This window comes from Mchenga conophoros, linkage group LG11 (genome assembly GCF_057382185.1).
Source record: "Mchenga conophoros isolate Kocher_MC1m ecotype Shallow Benthic linkage group LG11, M_conophoros_male_GT1.1, whole genome shotgun sequence".
NCBI lineage: Eukaryota > Metazoa > Chordata > Actinopteri > Cichliformes > Cichlidae > Mchenga > Mchenga conophoros.
In genome coordinates this window covers 30,149,350-30,165,303 of record NC_140536.1, presented here as the reverse complement: position 1 = coordinate 30,165,303, position 15,954 = coordinate 30,149,350, and the positions used below count along the sequence as shown (strand labels likewise).

At 40.6% G+C, this 15,954-nt stretch overlaps 1 protein-coding gene across 3 annotated transcripts; it reads right to left on the bottom strand.

Moving 5' to 3' along the window:
• Positions 1 to 257: 257 nt before the first annotated feature.
• On the bottom strand, positions 258 to 14,056 carry LOC146564540 (uncharacterized). 3 transcript variants are annotated; one of them, XM_085292416.1, is made up of 8 exons: positions 13,933 to 14,056; positions 7,998 to 8,061; positions 7,510 to 7,557; positions 6,583 to 6,612; positions 5,866 to 5,931; positions 5,667 to 5,735; positions 5,414 to 5,456; positions 258 to 4,222 (listed from the first exon to the last, which is right to left on the bottom strand). In XM_085292416.1, the coding sequence occupies exons 2-8, from the start codon at positions 8,050 to 8,052 to the stop codon at positions 4,177 to 4,179; spliced, it is 357 nt and encodes a 118-aa protein (XP_085148542.1). In that variant the 5' UTR covers positions 8,053 to 8,061; positions 13,933 to 14,056; the 3' UTR covers positions 258 to 4,176. The 3 variants fall into 3 exon arrangements, with proteins under 3 accessions (XP_085148542.1, XP_085148543.1, XP_085148544.1); XM_085292417.1 differs by lacking the exon at positions 13,933 to 14,056 and adding an exon at positions 12,658 to 13,104; XM_085292418.1 differs by lacking the exon at positions 13,933 to 14,056 and adding an exon at positions 11,544 to 12,126.
• Between the last annotated feature and the right edge of the window lie 1,898 nt (positions 14,057 to 15,954).

Below are 15,954 nucleotides of genomic sequence, written 5' to 3'. Positions count from 1 at the left end.
TCATATTTGACAATCTCGCACAGCCCTTTTCACTGTTCTGTGAGGATATAAAAATAAAAGTTAGCTCACTTCATCATAACTCGCTTTACACTTTGAATCTTAACGAAAAAGGATGTTTAGTAAGAGTGTCTAAGCCTCTTAGTGGCTCTATGCTTGTAAGCGAGTAAAGCCCTAGATTAAACAACATCCATTGGCACATTATCTCTGTATCCATATGGCATCAAAATTATGCAAACAAGAAACTGGGAGAAGGCACGCAGATTTCATAACACATTTATTAAAAAACAAACACAATCCAGAGCGCAGCATAGATACACAATATACAGTAGTATGTTGTAATCACCATCAGAAGAAAATCAAGGTGACTGCAGCTGTGCAAACAGATCCAATTCATCATATTCTGTCACCTACAGTTTTCCTGTGAGCTATCACACATGTACATATATTGTGATCGTTGGCACAAAATAAACATGAGTTTACCTTAAGAGAAAAGTGCATAAAAACATAAGTAACTTCTTAAAACATACAGGTCCTTCTCAAAAAATTTGCATATTGTGATAAAGTGCATTATTTTCTGTAATGTACTGATAAACAGACTTTCATATATTTTAGATTCATTACACACAACTGAAGTAGTTCAAGCCTTTTGTTTTAATATTGATGATTTTGGCATACAGCTCATGAAAACCCAAAATTCCTATCTCAGAAAATTAGCATATTTCATCCGACCAATAAAAGAAAAGTGTTTTTAATACCAAAAAAGTCAACCTTCAAATAATTATGTTCAGTTATGCACTCAATACTTGGTCGGGAATCCTTTTGCAGAAATGACTGCTTCAATGCGGCGTGGCATAGAGGCAATCAGCCTGTGGCACTGCTGAGGTGTTATGGAGGCCCAGGATGCTTCGATAGCGGCCTTAAGCTCATCCAGAGTGTTGGGTCTTGCGTCTCTCAACTTTCTCTTCACAATATCCCACAGATTCTCTATGGGGTTCAGGTCAGGAGAGTTGGCAGGCCAATTGAGCACAGTAATACCATGGTGGGTAAACCATTTAACAGTGGTTTTGGCACTGTGAGCAGGTGCCAGGTCGTGCTGAAAAATGAAATCTTCATCTCCATAAAGCTTGTCAGCAGATGGAAGCATGAAGTGCTCCAAAATCTCCTGATAGCTAGCTGCATTGACCCTGCCCTTGATAAAACACAGTGGACCAACACCAGCAGCTGACATGGCACCCCAGACCATCACTGACTGTGGGTACTTGACACTGGACTTCAGGCATTTTGACATTTCCCTCTCCCCAGTCTTCCTCCAGACTCTGGCACCTTGATTTCCGAATGACATGCAAAAGTTGCTTTCATCTGAAAAAAGTACTTTGGACCACTGAGCAACAGTCCAGTGCTGCTTCTCTGTAGCCCAGGTCAGGCGCTTCTGCCGCTGTTTCTGGTTCAAATGTGGCTTGACCTGGGGAATGCGGCACCTGTAGCCCATTTCCTGCACACGCCTGTACACGGTGGCTCTGGATGTTTCTACCCCACTCAGTCCACTGCTTCCGCAGGTCCCCCAAGGTCTGGAATCGGTCCTTCTCCACAATCTTCCTCAGGGTCCGGTCACCTCTTCTCATTGTGCAGCGTTTTCTGCCACACTTTTTCCTTCCCACAGACTTCCCACTGAGGTGCCTTGATACAGCACTCTGGGAACAGCCTATTTGTTCAGAAATTTCTTTCTGTGTCTTACCCTCCTGCTTGAGGGTGTCAATGATGGCCTTCTGGACAGCAGTCAGGTCAGGCCCGTTTAGAGAACCTTTTCATGATATGCTCATTTTTTGAGATAGGAATTTGGGGTTTTCATGAGCTGTATGCTAAAATCATCAATATTAAAACAATGAAAGGCTTGAACTACTTCAGTTGTGTGTAATGAATCTAAAATATATGAAAGTCTAATGTTTATCAGTACATTACAGAAAATAATGCACTTTATCACAATATGCTATTTTCTTTGAGAAGGACCTGTAATGTAGTTTTGTATGAAACTAAATTAAAAAAAACAAACAAACATATATACATTTTACAAACTCCCACTATCAGTGGGCCCCACCCAGAATCATAATAAAATCTTTCTCCAAAACATGAGATTTCTATAGAGACAATGCAAGTGCATTGCTGTGTACATTTGTAAATACATGGATTATACTGTGTATTAGAAAGCAAGATTAAGTGCACAGTTTCGCAATGCTTTTAGCCTGCAAAGATAAATATATCAGTAGTTAAAACAAACAAAACAAAACAAAACAAAAAAACAGATATTAGCATAACCCTTTCCATTTACATCACTGAGATAGGAGGGGATGAAAAACAAAACAAAAAAAAAACAAAAAAAAAAAAGCTCCACAGCAACATTTGCTTTACACAAATAGAGTCACAACAGTTAGGCTTTACGAGACTGAGCAGCTGAGTAGAATTTGGTTAAAGGCGTGCTGGTGCTGAATAACTCTTTGGGTTTCCGCATGAGCCCGATTGCTTTCTACATTGCTACATCGGTTTTGGAAATGTGCTATGCTTGTCCTACAAAGTGAGAATCAGTAAATACTAAGGGACAGACTGACAGACAGAGAAGAGTGAAATGTTTCGTGCTGCAATTTTTGTACCCCTCAAATAGTCCTCTTTTTGAAATGCTGACAGATATTGAAGGCTTACAGGGGAATGCTACACTTTCAAGACATAACAATAGCGCAGGGCACAGTAAAAACAAAACGCACAAACAATAATCACATCTGGGTTACATCGAGTGGGAAGCATAGTTTTTTTTTTGTTTTTGTTTTTAAACGAAAGCACTTCAGCACACACACCAATAGGGAGTGCACATCCTTGATAAGGACCTGATTGCATAGTTGTTGTGGGGGGAGAGGGGGGGGAGGTTTGCTCTCAGGTCTGGATGGCAGCCAGGCCCACTCCCCAGTGGCAAGATATATTGCAAGATATTTAGTGGAAGAGAAAAGTGAGACGCTGCTTCGGCAAATCCACTATTTAACTCTATATAGTCATTCCCAGTGTTATTAATTCCATTATCAGTGCTCCTTCTGATGGCACAGACAAAAAGCTGACAAGGAAAACAGATTCCCTTTTGCCGACAAACAACCAGGGAAGCCGGCACCTTAGATTCTTGGATAGAAAGGGTTCCTGCACACAGCACGAAAAGGTTGATTTGCATAAAACCAGAGAAAACTGTGTGTTCTGTATGAATGAAACAAAGGCATTGTTGGCATTTTCCCCAATCATCCTACTTTATTTAATTCTTGAGATTTTATCCTTCCCTCCCTCATAACGAGGTTCTCTGTAACAGTGTGGGAGGCATTAATCTAACTCTCCACAGCATTCAGAGAGCTATTTACAATCTAAAGTGAAAGCCTTTCAAGAAGAGGGGATTGGAAAACATCATCATTCATGGTGGTTGATTAATTTGTGGCAGTGCAGGAAGGTTTTAGCACTAGCCATTTCCACTTGTTTCAGGGGTTTTCCCTCCCTCTCCTCTTGTAACTGGAAGTTAAGAAGACAGTGAACGGGTTTTTATCTTCCTATTTTGTTGCCTCCTGTCATTCCTAATGGGCCAGGAAGAGAAAATGTGACACAAGTGAATAGGAATGAACGTGAGGCCGGCTTAGGCTGGATTAGTGTGGTTTGTCTCACTCAACGACCATTTCACATAGACGGGTCTCTCAGAGTTACGCTGCATAGTCGTTGGGAATAATTTCTTGTCTCAGGAATTAAAGGGGGAAAAAAAAAAAAAAATCAGGGAGTTCTGGCTGTGCTAAATTATCCCTTTCAACAAAAGGAGCTTTAAGCCACATTCACTGGCTTTGATTTGAATTCCTCAAATAGAATCCAATTAGAAGGTTTGACTGTGTTCCAAAAGTCCCAGGCTAAATTATGTGTATGTACAGAACAAATGACTGGGACAAACACAAAAATATACAAAAAACAAACAAACAAAAAACACACTGCATATGCTACACATGTATAGGAGGTTATGTGGGAGGGAGGAATGAACTGAACATTCAGAAGCAGGCTGTTGTTCCAAGAAGTCTAGCTGTCCTGAGTCAAAGAGTAGGAGATAACATTTCCTGATGCATCGACCTCTCTTGCCTGTGTGTTATAGGGCTTGAAGCTGTAGACCAGGAACTAGACGGACCCTTTGTGGTCCTGTTCTATTGGCACAGAGTAGATCCTGAGGAGAGACAGAGTAAGAGAGAGAGAAGAGACCACAGGAGGGGGTGAGGTGAAGCAGGTTAAAAGCAAAATTTCACCTTTAAAGGTATTTTTAGAAAACGTCTGGAGATGCACAAGAAGCGTCTCTGTGTGGCGGAGTTCAGGAAACGGCATGTCTGCTGAGTGCTACAGGGCTTTGACAGGTGCACAGTGACTGCATCACCTCAGAACACAGCTCATCCCCAGGTGGGACTTATAAACCTGGCAAGGCACTGTTGATCCAACAAGCCAGAGGTTGCTGTGTGATTAAGCCTCTTTTCAACAGAGCGATCAGTCAGCACCAAACACTGCCAGAGCTGACTGCAGCCCCAGGAGGCAGCCAGTAATCCTGCAGAGGAATTTAACCCTTGCACATCGACTTGGGGATCCGCTCTGCGACAGCTGTTCGCTGCTGCTTTAAAGATCTTTGAAGCCCGATTTGACCTCCATGACCCCTCTGACCCAACCTGCACATCACATTACATAACACCTCCAGGACAAAAGAAATTGATTACACTGCAAAATGTTCTCCAACAGAGGAGGAAAAAAAAACCCAAAAAAAAAAACCCAAAACAACAGAGAGAGTCTCTCAGTTTAACTGGTTTAGGCTGTTCTGCTGTCTGATTGCCGTTGGCCAACTGTTGTCATTGAGTCAGTCTCATGTTTACCCCGTTGCGTTATTTCTGACTAGAGGTGTCTACTTAGGCCTCAGCTCATGAGGTAAGCTTTTGAACAGGTTAAGTCCTGTCCCATTCGGTCATATAGACCTAGGGGCCCTGCCTTAAGGTTATTGTTTGATTGCTAAAAAGGTAAGGTGTGGTGTGTTCACTGGTGGTGGCGTAGGACTCAGACTGTGTTACTAATTGCTGTGCAAGTCCAGACAGGCTCAAATGGGTGGATGCAGCTTACAATTTTGTTTTTTCTCTAGTTTTCAAGCTGACGAGTTGGATTAAATGGGACAAATCGGCAAGGGAGCCAGAAAGGCTGTTACCCACCCGACTGGTTTTGTTACTCGAAGGCCGACTTAGCGTAAAGAAAAACATGAATTTTTAAAAACGCTGCCACAGTATGCACAACGGACATAATGAGAATATGCATACAGCGTTTTTCTTGAGCACTGAAGTACATAAAAGATGCAAAGAAAATAGTCAGAAAATGTTCTAATTCTTACCCCTGCTCCTGCTGCTGCATCTTGCGCTTCACTATCAATATGGCTGCAAGTAAACGAAGAAAAAAAAGAAAGAAAACAAATAAGGTCAACGCTCCACAAGAGAAAAGTTCACATTTGTTTAAGAATTAAAAGCTGCACAAAGCACACAGAAACTATGCTGACTCCAGCCAAGCACTGGAGGGCTTTAAAGGAATATATTTGTCACCTGTGGAAATGCAAAAGGCTTTATTTCAAGGAAACGTAGAGTACTTACTGACAACTGCTGCGACCGAAAGAGCCAACACCACCCCCGCTATAACTATTATAATCATGTAGCCCTCATCTGAAAGACCAAAAAAAAAAAAAAAAAGGAATCAGCACAATGACATTATGAATCACTTGCAAATGTTGACATTTAAAATCATTTTTACACATTACTATATATAAATAATTACAATTCAGATACTTCTTACCACTGTTGCCCTCCACACCAGTGGTTTTGCCTGGCCCAGCATTTAGATTCAAATTGGCTGAAGCTTCTGGAAAGTTACAAAGAGAAATGTCAAAATGTCCACACGCGCGCACACACAAACACACACACTTTCTACAAATGAAATTTCCCTAATTTATCTGCACATTTTGACTCGTGTGCTGCTTGAGAAATTTAAATGCACTTTAAAGGAAATGAACAAAAGATTTAAGCCTATGTACGTGTGTCTACAAGGAGAGGAAAAGAGTACTTGGGGCTTCAAAAAGAATTGTAGCCATTTTCAGAAATGCTGCTTCTCCACTTGGCAGGCAGGCCGTTGTAAACAGATCTGTAAGTCTATCAAATGTCTATCAAAGCGAAGATGAGGAGTGACGGAAAAGTGGATGGTGAGACAACGAGAATGCCAGTGTTGATTAGCTGACCGACAGGATGACGGAGATGTTGACGTGTTCATTGGCCTTTCAGCACAATCCACAGGGCCCCCTCTACAGAGCTAATTGATTCTATTCAGGCCGTAATGGTTGAGGGGAGCTAAAAGCCAACTGGGGCCACAGCTTAGTGGAGTAGAACAACCTATATACTATACAGACTTACTGACAATAACAGAGGCCATAACCTTCATATACCGGCTTCTGTGCAGCTGTCAGTACAGTGCATGTGTATGAAATAGAGACTACACAGAGTAGGGCAACAAACTCACCACGTTCCACATAATCCTCGTCATCTGGGTCTGCGGGGGAAAAAAAAAAAAAAAAAAAAAAGGGGGACAAATGAGACGTCTGTTCAGTCAGTGCAGAAATGCAGGTTCTCACTATGACCGCCTTCTTATATTAACAGTGTAAGAGTTCTTGAATTGTACAACAGTGAGGATACAGACAACACTTTGAATCTTTTAGCAACACTATTGATCGTGGTTGTGGTGGTGATAAGGGGTGGGAATATAAAATCAGTTTGAGGCCAAGAGGCCCGAGAGGAAAAAATGAAAACTATAAACAAGAATCAATATTGTAACACAGGGAAGCTAAACCTTATGAGAACACTAAACAATAAGACTGCAAACAAGAACAACGCGGCCTTAAAAACAACTTCAACTGTGAGCAAATAATAAAACTCTAAATGAGGAAGAAGAGCTTTAAGTGGTAGCCACCATACAACAATTACCAGGAGTGGAGATAGATATGGAAAATTATAACCCACCATTACACACGGGGCTGATTTATACAGCTATATCATGTTTTTAATGATATTCTATTTCATATCATATTTCTATTTTACAAGGGGGGAATGAATAAATAAATAAATCAATAAATCACTTGTTCCCTCTGACTACGCTTACCCGGAGTCAAAACAAGGATCAACACTTAGGCGACAACGACAGCACATGAAAAACACGTTGAAGCAGCTAAATGACTTCAGAATATTTAAGCCTAGTAATTCTTCTCAAAACACATTAATAGGCCATTCACCGTCATGCACGGGTGTGGTCGGCCTGCTGATCCGAGCGCTTAATTCTAAGTAAAATGAATTAATGTGTCAGACTGATTCCTAAAGTGACAGGCTGCAAAAAACAATTTGTTCCATAGGCGATGCAGTAAAAGTACTACTGGACAAAATATGGCTTACATACCATCAGCTGATCCTTCAAGTTCTGAAGAGTTACGAAATGCTTGCAGAGCTGAAACAGTGAGATACACATTTTCAAACATTTTATTATTCAAAACAGTTATTGGTGATATCAAAGGAGGCACTCAGCGTGTAGCACGCAGATGAAGACTCAGTCGGTTTAACTGCATACTTGTACTTCATGTACGTCACAGAGTCTCCTGTCACCTGTTCATTTATGACATCTTCCATATCAAAGAAAGCACAGCCATGGGCTTGCTGCTATAAACTTCATGCATGTTTTTATTACTTATTATTGTTCAAGTGTGTCCAATAGGCAGAAAAAGAAAAAAAAAAGGAAATCAACAGTGACTGCACGCATTAACCTTGTTGAGGATGACACAGACACATACACATATGCAGGTAGTTGAGGAAAACAGGAGCTGGCACAGGGATGCATAGACCCTGATTAGATGCTTATCACCTGAAAGAGTCAAAGATATGAGAACTTACCAGCAGCAGAAGCTGGCAGAAGTAGCAGCAGACATAGACACAGCAATCGCATCATCTTCAAATGCTGCAGGGGAAAAGAAAAAAAAAAAGACACGAAGTTAAAAATATCTGCTATTAATATTCAGTCACTGATATGTGTGAAAGCTTGGTGTTTTTTGGTTTAGAGACTGAGTGAGATTGAAAGATGAAGTGCTGTCTATTACTGGGGTCTTGCCTGGCATTCTGAGTGCTGCTAGTCAGTGGAAAACTACAAATTTTGAGGCAGGCAGTTCTTGCGCTACTTTAACAAGTTTTAAAGGCATGCGTGCATAACTAGATTGCAATCCTAGATGGGTAGTGTCAACAGGCGTTCCCCCCTCATGATACCCAACAGAAGGAAGAAAAACAAACAAACAAAAAAACCCAACGTTCTAACGATTCTGACACACTCAGCTAGCAACAAGTGCCTATTCATCATTTTCCAACCCTCATGCAAAGCCTTTGGACCAAGGCAAGAAAACAAGATTGAGCAAGAAAGGTGTCCATGAAGAGGTTCACTGACAAAACAAAAAGGAAACTGTGGAGATACAGAAAATCATTTTACTGCTACAATACAACATTGCATTAATAATATATCCCACAGCCTTGATATTGCATTGAAGATGTTTATTAAAGCTATTGCCACCACTTTAACCTTTTTATTACAGATGCAGCTATAATTATTTTATACACATTGCATGTTTGTGCTCATTCAGTGTTGATGCTCAGTCTATTAAAGAAGGTTTTAAGCTTTGTGAAGCGCTATGTCTTCACAATCTATTGTGTAGGTGACTTGGCGCATAGAAGGATAAACAGCATACACGCTTACAACACACATATAATCCAGAAACCTGCCAGGCCAAAGGCCCGAAATTCATTTAGCTTCTAACTGCATTTCAGTTTGCTTAGTAACAGATGGCAGAAGACCAGTTAAGAAAAGGACAAGCCCTTAGAGACCATATAGGCTTGAAATTTATTGCCATGTATGGAAGGTGTTATAAGAGGAACTTCTGTGTACCATTTACTGCAATCGATGTATTCGATGTGTAATTGATGCAAGAAGGGGCATGAACCCTGATGTTATAAAATCATTTTCAAGTGTATTCTTAGCAGGAGATGTGTGCTGATGTGATGCTGCATACTTGCTGCGTGTGTTTTAATAAACTCATTGTTTGATTGCACTCTCCTGGGCCTCTGTTGGTTTGTTTCATTGCTCAACATTTTCAAACTCGTGACAAAACTAATAAATGTATTTCTTATTTATTTAGTGCATCCTGCCAAGCATTAGGTTACTATTGTCATCCTAATTGGAGGGGGAAACAAATATGAGCTCAGTTTAATTTCATTTCCTTCTACCTTAATCTGGTCATTGACACCGAGTGACAAATACATTTTCCATGATGGTGTTCTTGTTTTTTTGTATGGTACGTTGTTATTTTTGAGGAGGAGAAAAAAAACAAAAAAAACATCCATGTCGGAACTTCCTCATGGCAGAGGGCCCAAAAACAAACGCCATCTCTATTCCCTTTTAAAACCATGTAGATGTGAAACGCAGGTGTTCTTGACGTGCCAAACAAAGCCCCAGCTGTGTCCAACACAAAGTGGATGCAGATATTTTTAAATGGAAAAACCATGAGAATGACCTTTCTCCCACTCAGTGTCCCGGATGTAGCCTTCATGGCGCGGTTCAGTCACTCAAAAATTGGCATGCGGTCAGGAACCAATAGTCATTCATGCAGCGTTTAATACTGTACACAGAAACACTGCAGTTCTCCCACTGACCTTTGTGTCACATGTTACACAGTAGGCGCCCCTTCATTGTTAGCCTTCCCCATTGTGTGCTTATTTCCTTAGCTGTGAGGGAAGAACTGAGGTGACCTGCATTGTGAAGGTGTAGATTATGAAACACTAAGGGGCGCCTACCCCAGCACTTAGTCACTTACTATATCCTACACTAGCACAATTTAAGGAAGTAGTCCACGATGATCTCTGATTAGTAGCACCAATTCCAAATATGGTGAATGAAAGTGAATAAGATGCAGGGGCAATAAGAAACGGGATTAGCAGACATCACTTCTTTATGCAATACGCTTTTGGACAGATTAATGAGAGATCTACCCAACACTTAATTCTGCCATGTATAATCTCATCTATAAATACTGTTATGCCAGTCGAAAACTGTAGTCTCTCATGTGAGACAAATATCTATAATGTAGGGCAGCATCATGAAGTATTTGGGCTGATTATATTGGAAAAGAGATGTTAATCACACAACTGATTTGAGCGAGAGTGTGCTGTGTGCAGGCCTCTTAAACAGCTGAAGAAAATCTCCAAACGCAGCCAACCTAAAAAGCTGCAAATACAATCCCCTTCTGTGTATCCAATTTGCTTTTCAGAGTCGCACTGGGCAAAATAATAAGCTGATCCAATTTGGAAATATTTATCATCCCAGTCCACTGCTTCTCTATCAAAACAGCTCCTGAATAATATTTACCCCCATTTTCCCCTCCTTTTTTCAAATTGAGTAATATATTCTTGCATATCTGAATCACAACTGAATTTGCTCTTTTACACCACACCCAATTTGCCACATATAATAACCGGGGGATAACTTGTAAAGTGCATATGCCAGCTGCCGTCTAGCTACAGGTGCAAAGATCGTAGACAATAAATGAAGAAATCAACAAATCATCAAACTACAGTGCGGTGCTGCATGACAGGCATATACACTGTGCTGCTGATGCTGCAGGGGGAATATGTCTTGGTTTTGTTTTAGTTCCCCTAATGCAGTTTGACAGGATTAACCCTGAACATCATACCTGTCTAGCCACATTAGCAGACCTAAGAGCACCAAAAATCTTGTTTACCAGAGTTAATTTGGAACAAATGTTTTTGACTCCCTCCAACCCATCCAATTTCATCTGTAACAGCGAAACAGATGCACAAACAGAAGTTTAGTGCAAGTGCATAAACTTAACTGCAGTGGCGACCATCTCTTATCTGCTCACACAGATAACAGCCCTCTGCTCGTTCCACTGTGCACCTTGACAAGGCTCTGATACGAACGATAACAATCAAAGTGGGCAAAAATATCAGAATTTCTTCCATGTAAAGTGTTAACAGGAAACCAAATACAAGAAAAACTGAACGATAGGACACAACTGCAACGAAAAAGGAAAAAAAAAAAACTTTACCATCATTCTGATAATGTGTTATTGCTTAAACCAACTTGGTATATGAGAGCTTGCGTGGAAGAGAAACGGCACTGAGATTGTTCGTTATTCTTCCCCATTTATTTTCCCAGAAGTGGATGCTTATTCTGGTTCGGCGAAGACTGAAAATATTTTTATTGAAATGTTTACTCAGCTCTGCCAACGGTGCAGCAGCTGTTTATCTAAGTGAAGTTGATGCTGTTCCTTTTTTCCTCCCCCCTCTCTTCTATAGCATACTGCAGTCCCACTGGACCACAAACAAAGTGACAATGAAAGTAATGATAAAAGAAAAAGAATCAAATAAAGCAAAACTCACAATAACTCAGTCGGTTCCGTGCATACCAGTGAGAAATCCACTACGGGCAGACAACAAGTATGACAACTACACAGCTATTTCCAATACAGTGTTAGACTGTGGGTGACTTCTTGAGCATCAGGTCGTACAGCTAAGAGTAAAACAACTAAGAGGATATGAGTGTGTGACTGGCTGTGGGGCTCCGCCGTCTTGGAGACTCATATCCTGTATTTGGCCTCCCTTTCTGCCTGTGTTTGTGTGCAAAAACATAAAACCGGTTAGCACCCAGTGGAATGAGCAGGTATAATTCCACAGCTGCACAAAAAAGAAAAAAAAAAAAAAAGAAAAAAAAAAAAAATGCAGGTGCATTTTAACCTTTGCTCTGACCAGGGCATCAACAACCTGAATAAGGACAAACAGTACACCGGGCACATACTCTTCAGCTTTACTTTTATCTGATGGAGATAAAGCTGTTGTTCTGTTTTGTTAACACTATCACAAGACCTATCCTGGTCACATCGAGGGTTTTCAAAATCCAACCTATCTGAAATGCATTGTCAGGAAACAAGCAACACAAAATCTCTCTCTCACCATCTTCTTTTTTTTTGTGAGCAAAAACTTTCTGCAAGATCAAGATTTGATACCTGTGCTCTACCTCTGACAAGCCCTGCAAGCAACCTGATTAAGAACAGTGGGGAAAAGACACTGTTATTTGTTTTCAGATTAATTTTTAAGACAAAAAACAGATTCACTCGCACTGGTATGAAAGCAGCACACAGAGAAAGTGAGGTAAGGGGTGCTGAAGTGTCCCAAGAAAGGAAAAAAGAAATCAAACTTTCTTTTTTTTGAAAAGCACCTGTTTCTCTATGGAAGAAGCCTGCTGATTTGAACTGATGATAAAATTACAGTACTGATGCTGACTCACTGCGTGATCAGCTACTGTTAAGAATCAAGTATGTCTCAATCAACATCTAAAAAAATAAAAACAAAAGAAATAATAATAATTAAAATGACAGGTATACAACAATCTACACGAACTTAGCAAAGACAATAAGACTGAAGCTGGCTGATTTCCTGTAGCATTTGAATACTAAAAATCGCACCTTGTGAAACGTTTAAAAATCCAGTGACCTACCAATGCGAGAGACAGACCATTTCAAAACACACACTCCGACTGCGGAATATGGAGCGGTTTTTGTAATAATATCCTTGTGTATCCCTTAAAGTGGCGGACTCACGGCAGACGTCTACCGATCAGATGAGTAAATCGCGGGGGCCGAGTGTGTAACAGGAAACCCTTTTCTGCTGTGTAGGCCACGATCAGGGCAAGCTTCTTCTTTTCTCTCTCCGTCTCCCTGACCTACAAGGGGGATTCACTGTCAACTCATTTAGAGCTAAACTACTAGCTGAACACTTGGAGTTTTAGTTGGCGGAAAGCACCTTCGCCTCTCTTGTTCTTGTTCCTCAGAGCTGTCAAGAAGTGAGTTTCCTGAAAACGAGTGGGGGTTAAACGTAATGTGGCAAAGAAGAACTTGCCCCCGGTTTGGTAATGATGGTTTTGTTTAAACTGAAACTAAAAGCTGCAACGGGAGGGGAGCGAAAACAAAACACTTACAGCACTTATGATCAGACAGTTAGTTGGCTCGGAGTTATTCAGCCACTGATTACGACCACACGCGCGCGGCTGATTGACAGTCTCGCGCGCGCCACTGCACCAAGCACAGGTGTGTTAGCTCAGCCTGAATCTAAGCTTTTCCTCGTCCAGTTGTATGTTGCATAAGCTTTATTGTTTTGTTTTTTAAAGGAAAATCGCTAATATCTCAATGTGTTTAAATTCACTTTGTACTTTCGCACCAGTTGGCGCCACCTGGTTTGATCGTGCTCGGCTGTACTTAACAATCATTCAAAGGTCGCTTGTGCGAACAGTTACAGTCTGCCTGTTGTTTTTATTTTTAGCAGGCTAGTGCTTCGTTTACTTAAGGTTTAGCTTGCAGTAGCTGTTTTGCTTACACTTCTGTTGCCTCCCTTGAGTCATTTGTCTAGATTTGAATGACCAGTTCCCTCAGAAATTAAAAAAAAAAAGAAAAAAAAAAAAGTAAAGTGATATTTAAAAAAGAAAAGAAAGGGAAGTCGTATTAACTGGTGTCCCGATGAGAACGCTTTGTTTTATACGCTTGACTTGTACTTTAAAAACAGAGCCACCACACCGATAAGCAGTTTGCATTTCTAACCATAATAATGCTAAAAAAATAAAATAATAGCAACAGTTTGAGTTTCATTACGTTTCCCAGCTATTTGCAATAAAAAGGCATACAGTACAAAAGTATGCAGGGAGCTAACATGTAGGGAACAAATGTGCAGTTTCAGTAAGCAAAACTCAGGTAGAATATTGGCTGCGAGGTGAACTTACATTTAAATGAGTTGTTCAGTTGTTTCGATACTCTGCTGGTATGTTGTTGCTCGCTCTCCAAGATCCTTGTTATCATGGAAACTGCCAGAGTGTGTGCACATTAATACAGGTGTAGTCAGCCAACAAACTTCGTCATTGGCTGCTGAGCTTGTGGAAATTTGACACCACTTATCTTATCTGTTCTACAACTTGACTTGCTATGCAGATTGTGAAACTTGCTCGGTGCTCCAAGTGAATAGGAGTACAGTGATCACATTAGCGCCAGTGTGTTGTTTGTGCTCATAAAATCATCTGCTGCTGTCAGGGTAGTTCATCTTTGTTTCTTAATCGTGTTATTGTTTCCTCCATGTGCATGTTTCCTGCAGCTGGGATGCAGGAGCATATTCAAATGTTTATTATTGAATCTAAAGTGTAATTCAATTTTATGTTCTCCTCTGCAGGCCTGTCAGAAGCCAGTAGCTATTGGTAGTGAGTTTTCTGTTTATTCTTCTCCCCTCATAATGACCCTGCAGCCTGTCATTGCCAAAGGGAATGACCAACAATGACTTCTACCACATTCCCAGTGTGACATTTCTCCGTGGCCTGTCACAGCCCTGTTAGCATTTTGTCTCTGGACCGGTTGCAACAACAGCTTACTTCGTGACGTGTCCTCCTGCAGGACTAACTATCCTATTAGTGCTCACTTTCCTAACTAGACTGCTGCCAGCTCAATGGTGATCACTAGCTCAGGTCTCACATTAGTGTCCTTAAACTGCTGGGATCATGCAGATCTTTAATCCTGTCTCCCTTTACGACAGTGCTCTTCATGTGATTGCCTCTTTTTCTCATAGGTCAATACTGACTTTAGACAGTTGTCTAAAGTATGGCTTTTGTCCAGTGGCTGCAAAGAAACCAGGGAAGGTTTAATGGATCATGACATGGATCACCTGCAGTTAATGTTCCAGATGAGCATGGGGAAGAATGTGATATGAAGTGACACAGAGCATACAGCCTTCACAAGAAGCACAAAAAAGAAAAAAATGTGTGAATATTCAAAGATTGTCACCAGTGTTGGTCAAGTTACTTGAAAAAAGTAATCAGTAACTAATTACTGATTACTCCCCCCAAAGAGTAATTCCGTCATTTTACTGATTACTTATTTTCAAAAGTAATTAATTACTTAGTTACTTAGTTAGTTACGATTTACAACCTGAATAGGTAATAAAGCAATAGCTCTTTCAGCCCAATTCTACTTTTTCTGCATAATCCATCATACAAAATGTAATCAAATGGAAAAGTTTCTTTTTAAAACTTGGTTTATTAGTTTTTATCTTTTAACTTTATGTATCAAGCAAAAATGTAATTATATGCAACATTCTCTGACTGGAAGAAATTTGTTTAACATTTAAACCTATTTTCTGCACATTCCAGCACATAAAATAAAATATTATTTTTGTGTTTACACTCAGTCTTTCAAATAAATGCAAGTGAAACACAGCAGAAATTAAAAAAAAATCAAAGACTCCTGTTGCTCTATTTTCACCTGTATAGCAGGCGGATGTTTGCCTTGGTGCAGGTGTGCCGCAGTGGTCAGTGGAAGAATCCGCGAGTTTGTCTGTGAATTTCCCATTCCGTGGTAGCGCACTCGGTGCTTGCTCGGAAGTTAAGGGGTTTTTTTCGCTGTAAAGAGAAGTTTTCTTCCCACGGAATCAAAGTCAAAGTAAGGTCAGTACTTCCACGCTTTAAACGCTGCACGCTCATACTCTCTCCCGCACTCGATATATTATCCATTGTTGATCTGCACACAGCTGTCGCCACAAACGTCGCACTCGCTTACGTCATTGTCATGAGACACTCGCAAAAAAATCACGGTTTTAGTAACGCAGTAACGCAGCGTGCTTACGGGAAAGTAACAGTAATCTAATTAAATTTTTTGCAATAGTAATCCCTTACTTTACTCATTACTTGAAAGAAGTAATCGGATTACAGTAACGCGCTACTGCCCATCTCTGATTGTCACTATGCTGAAAACAGGTGATAGAC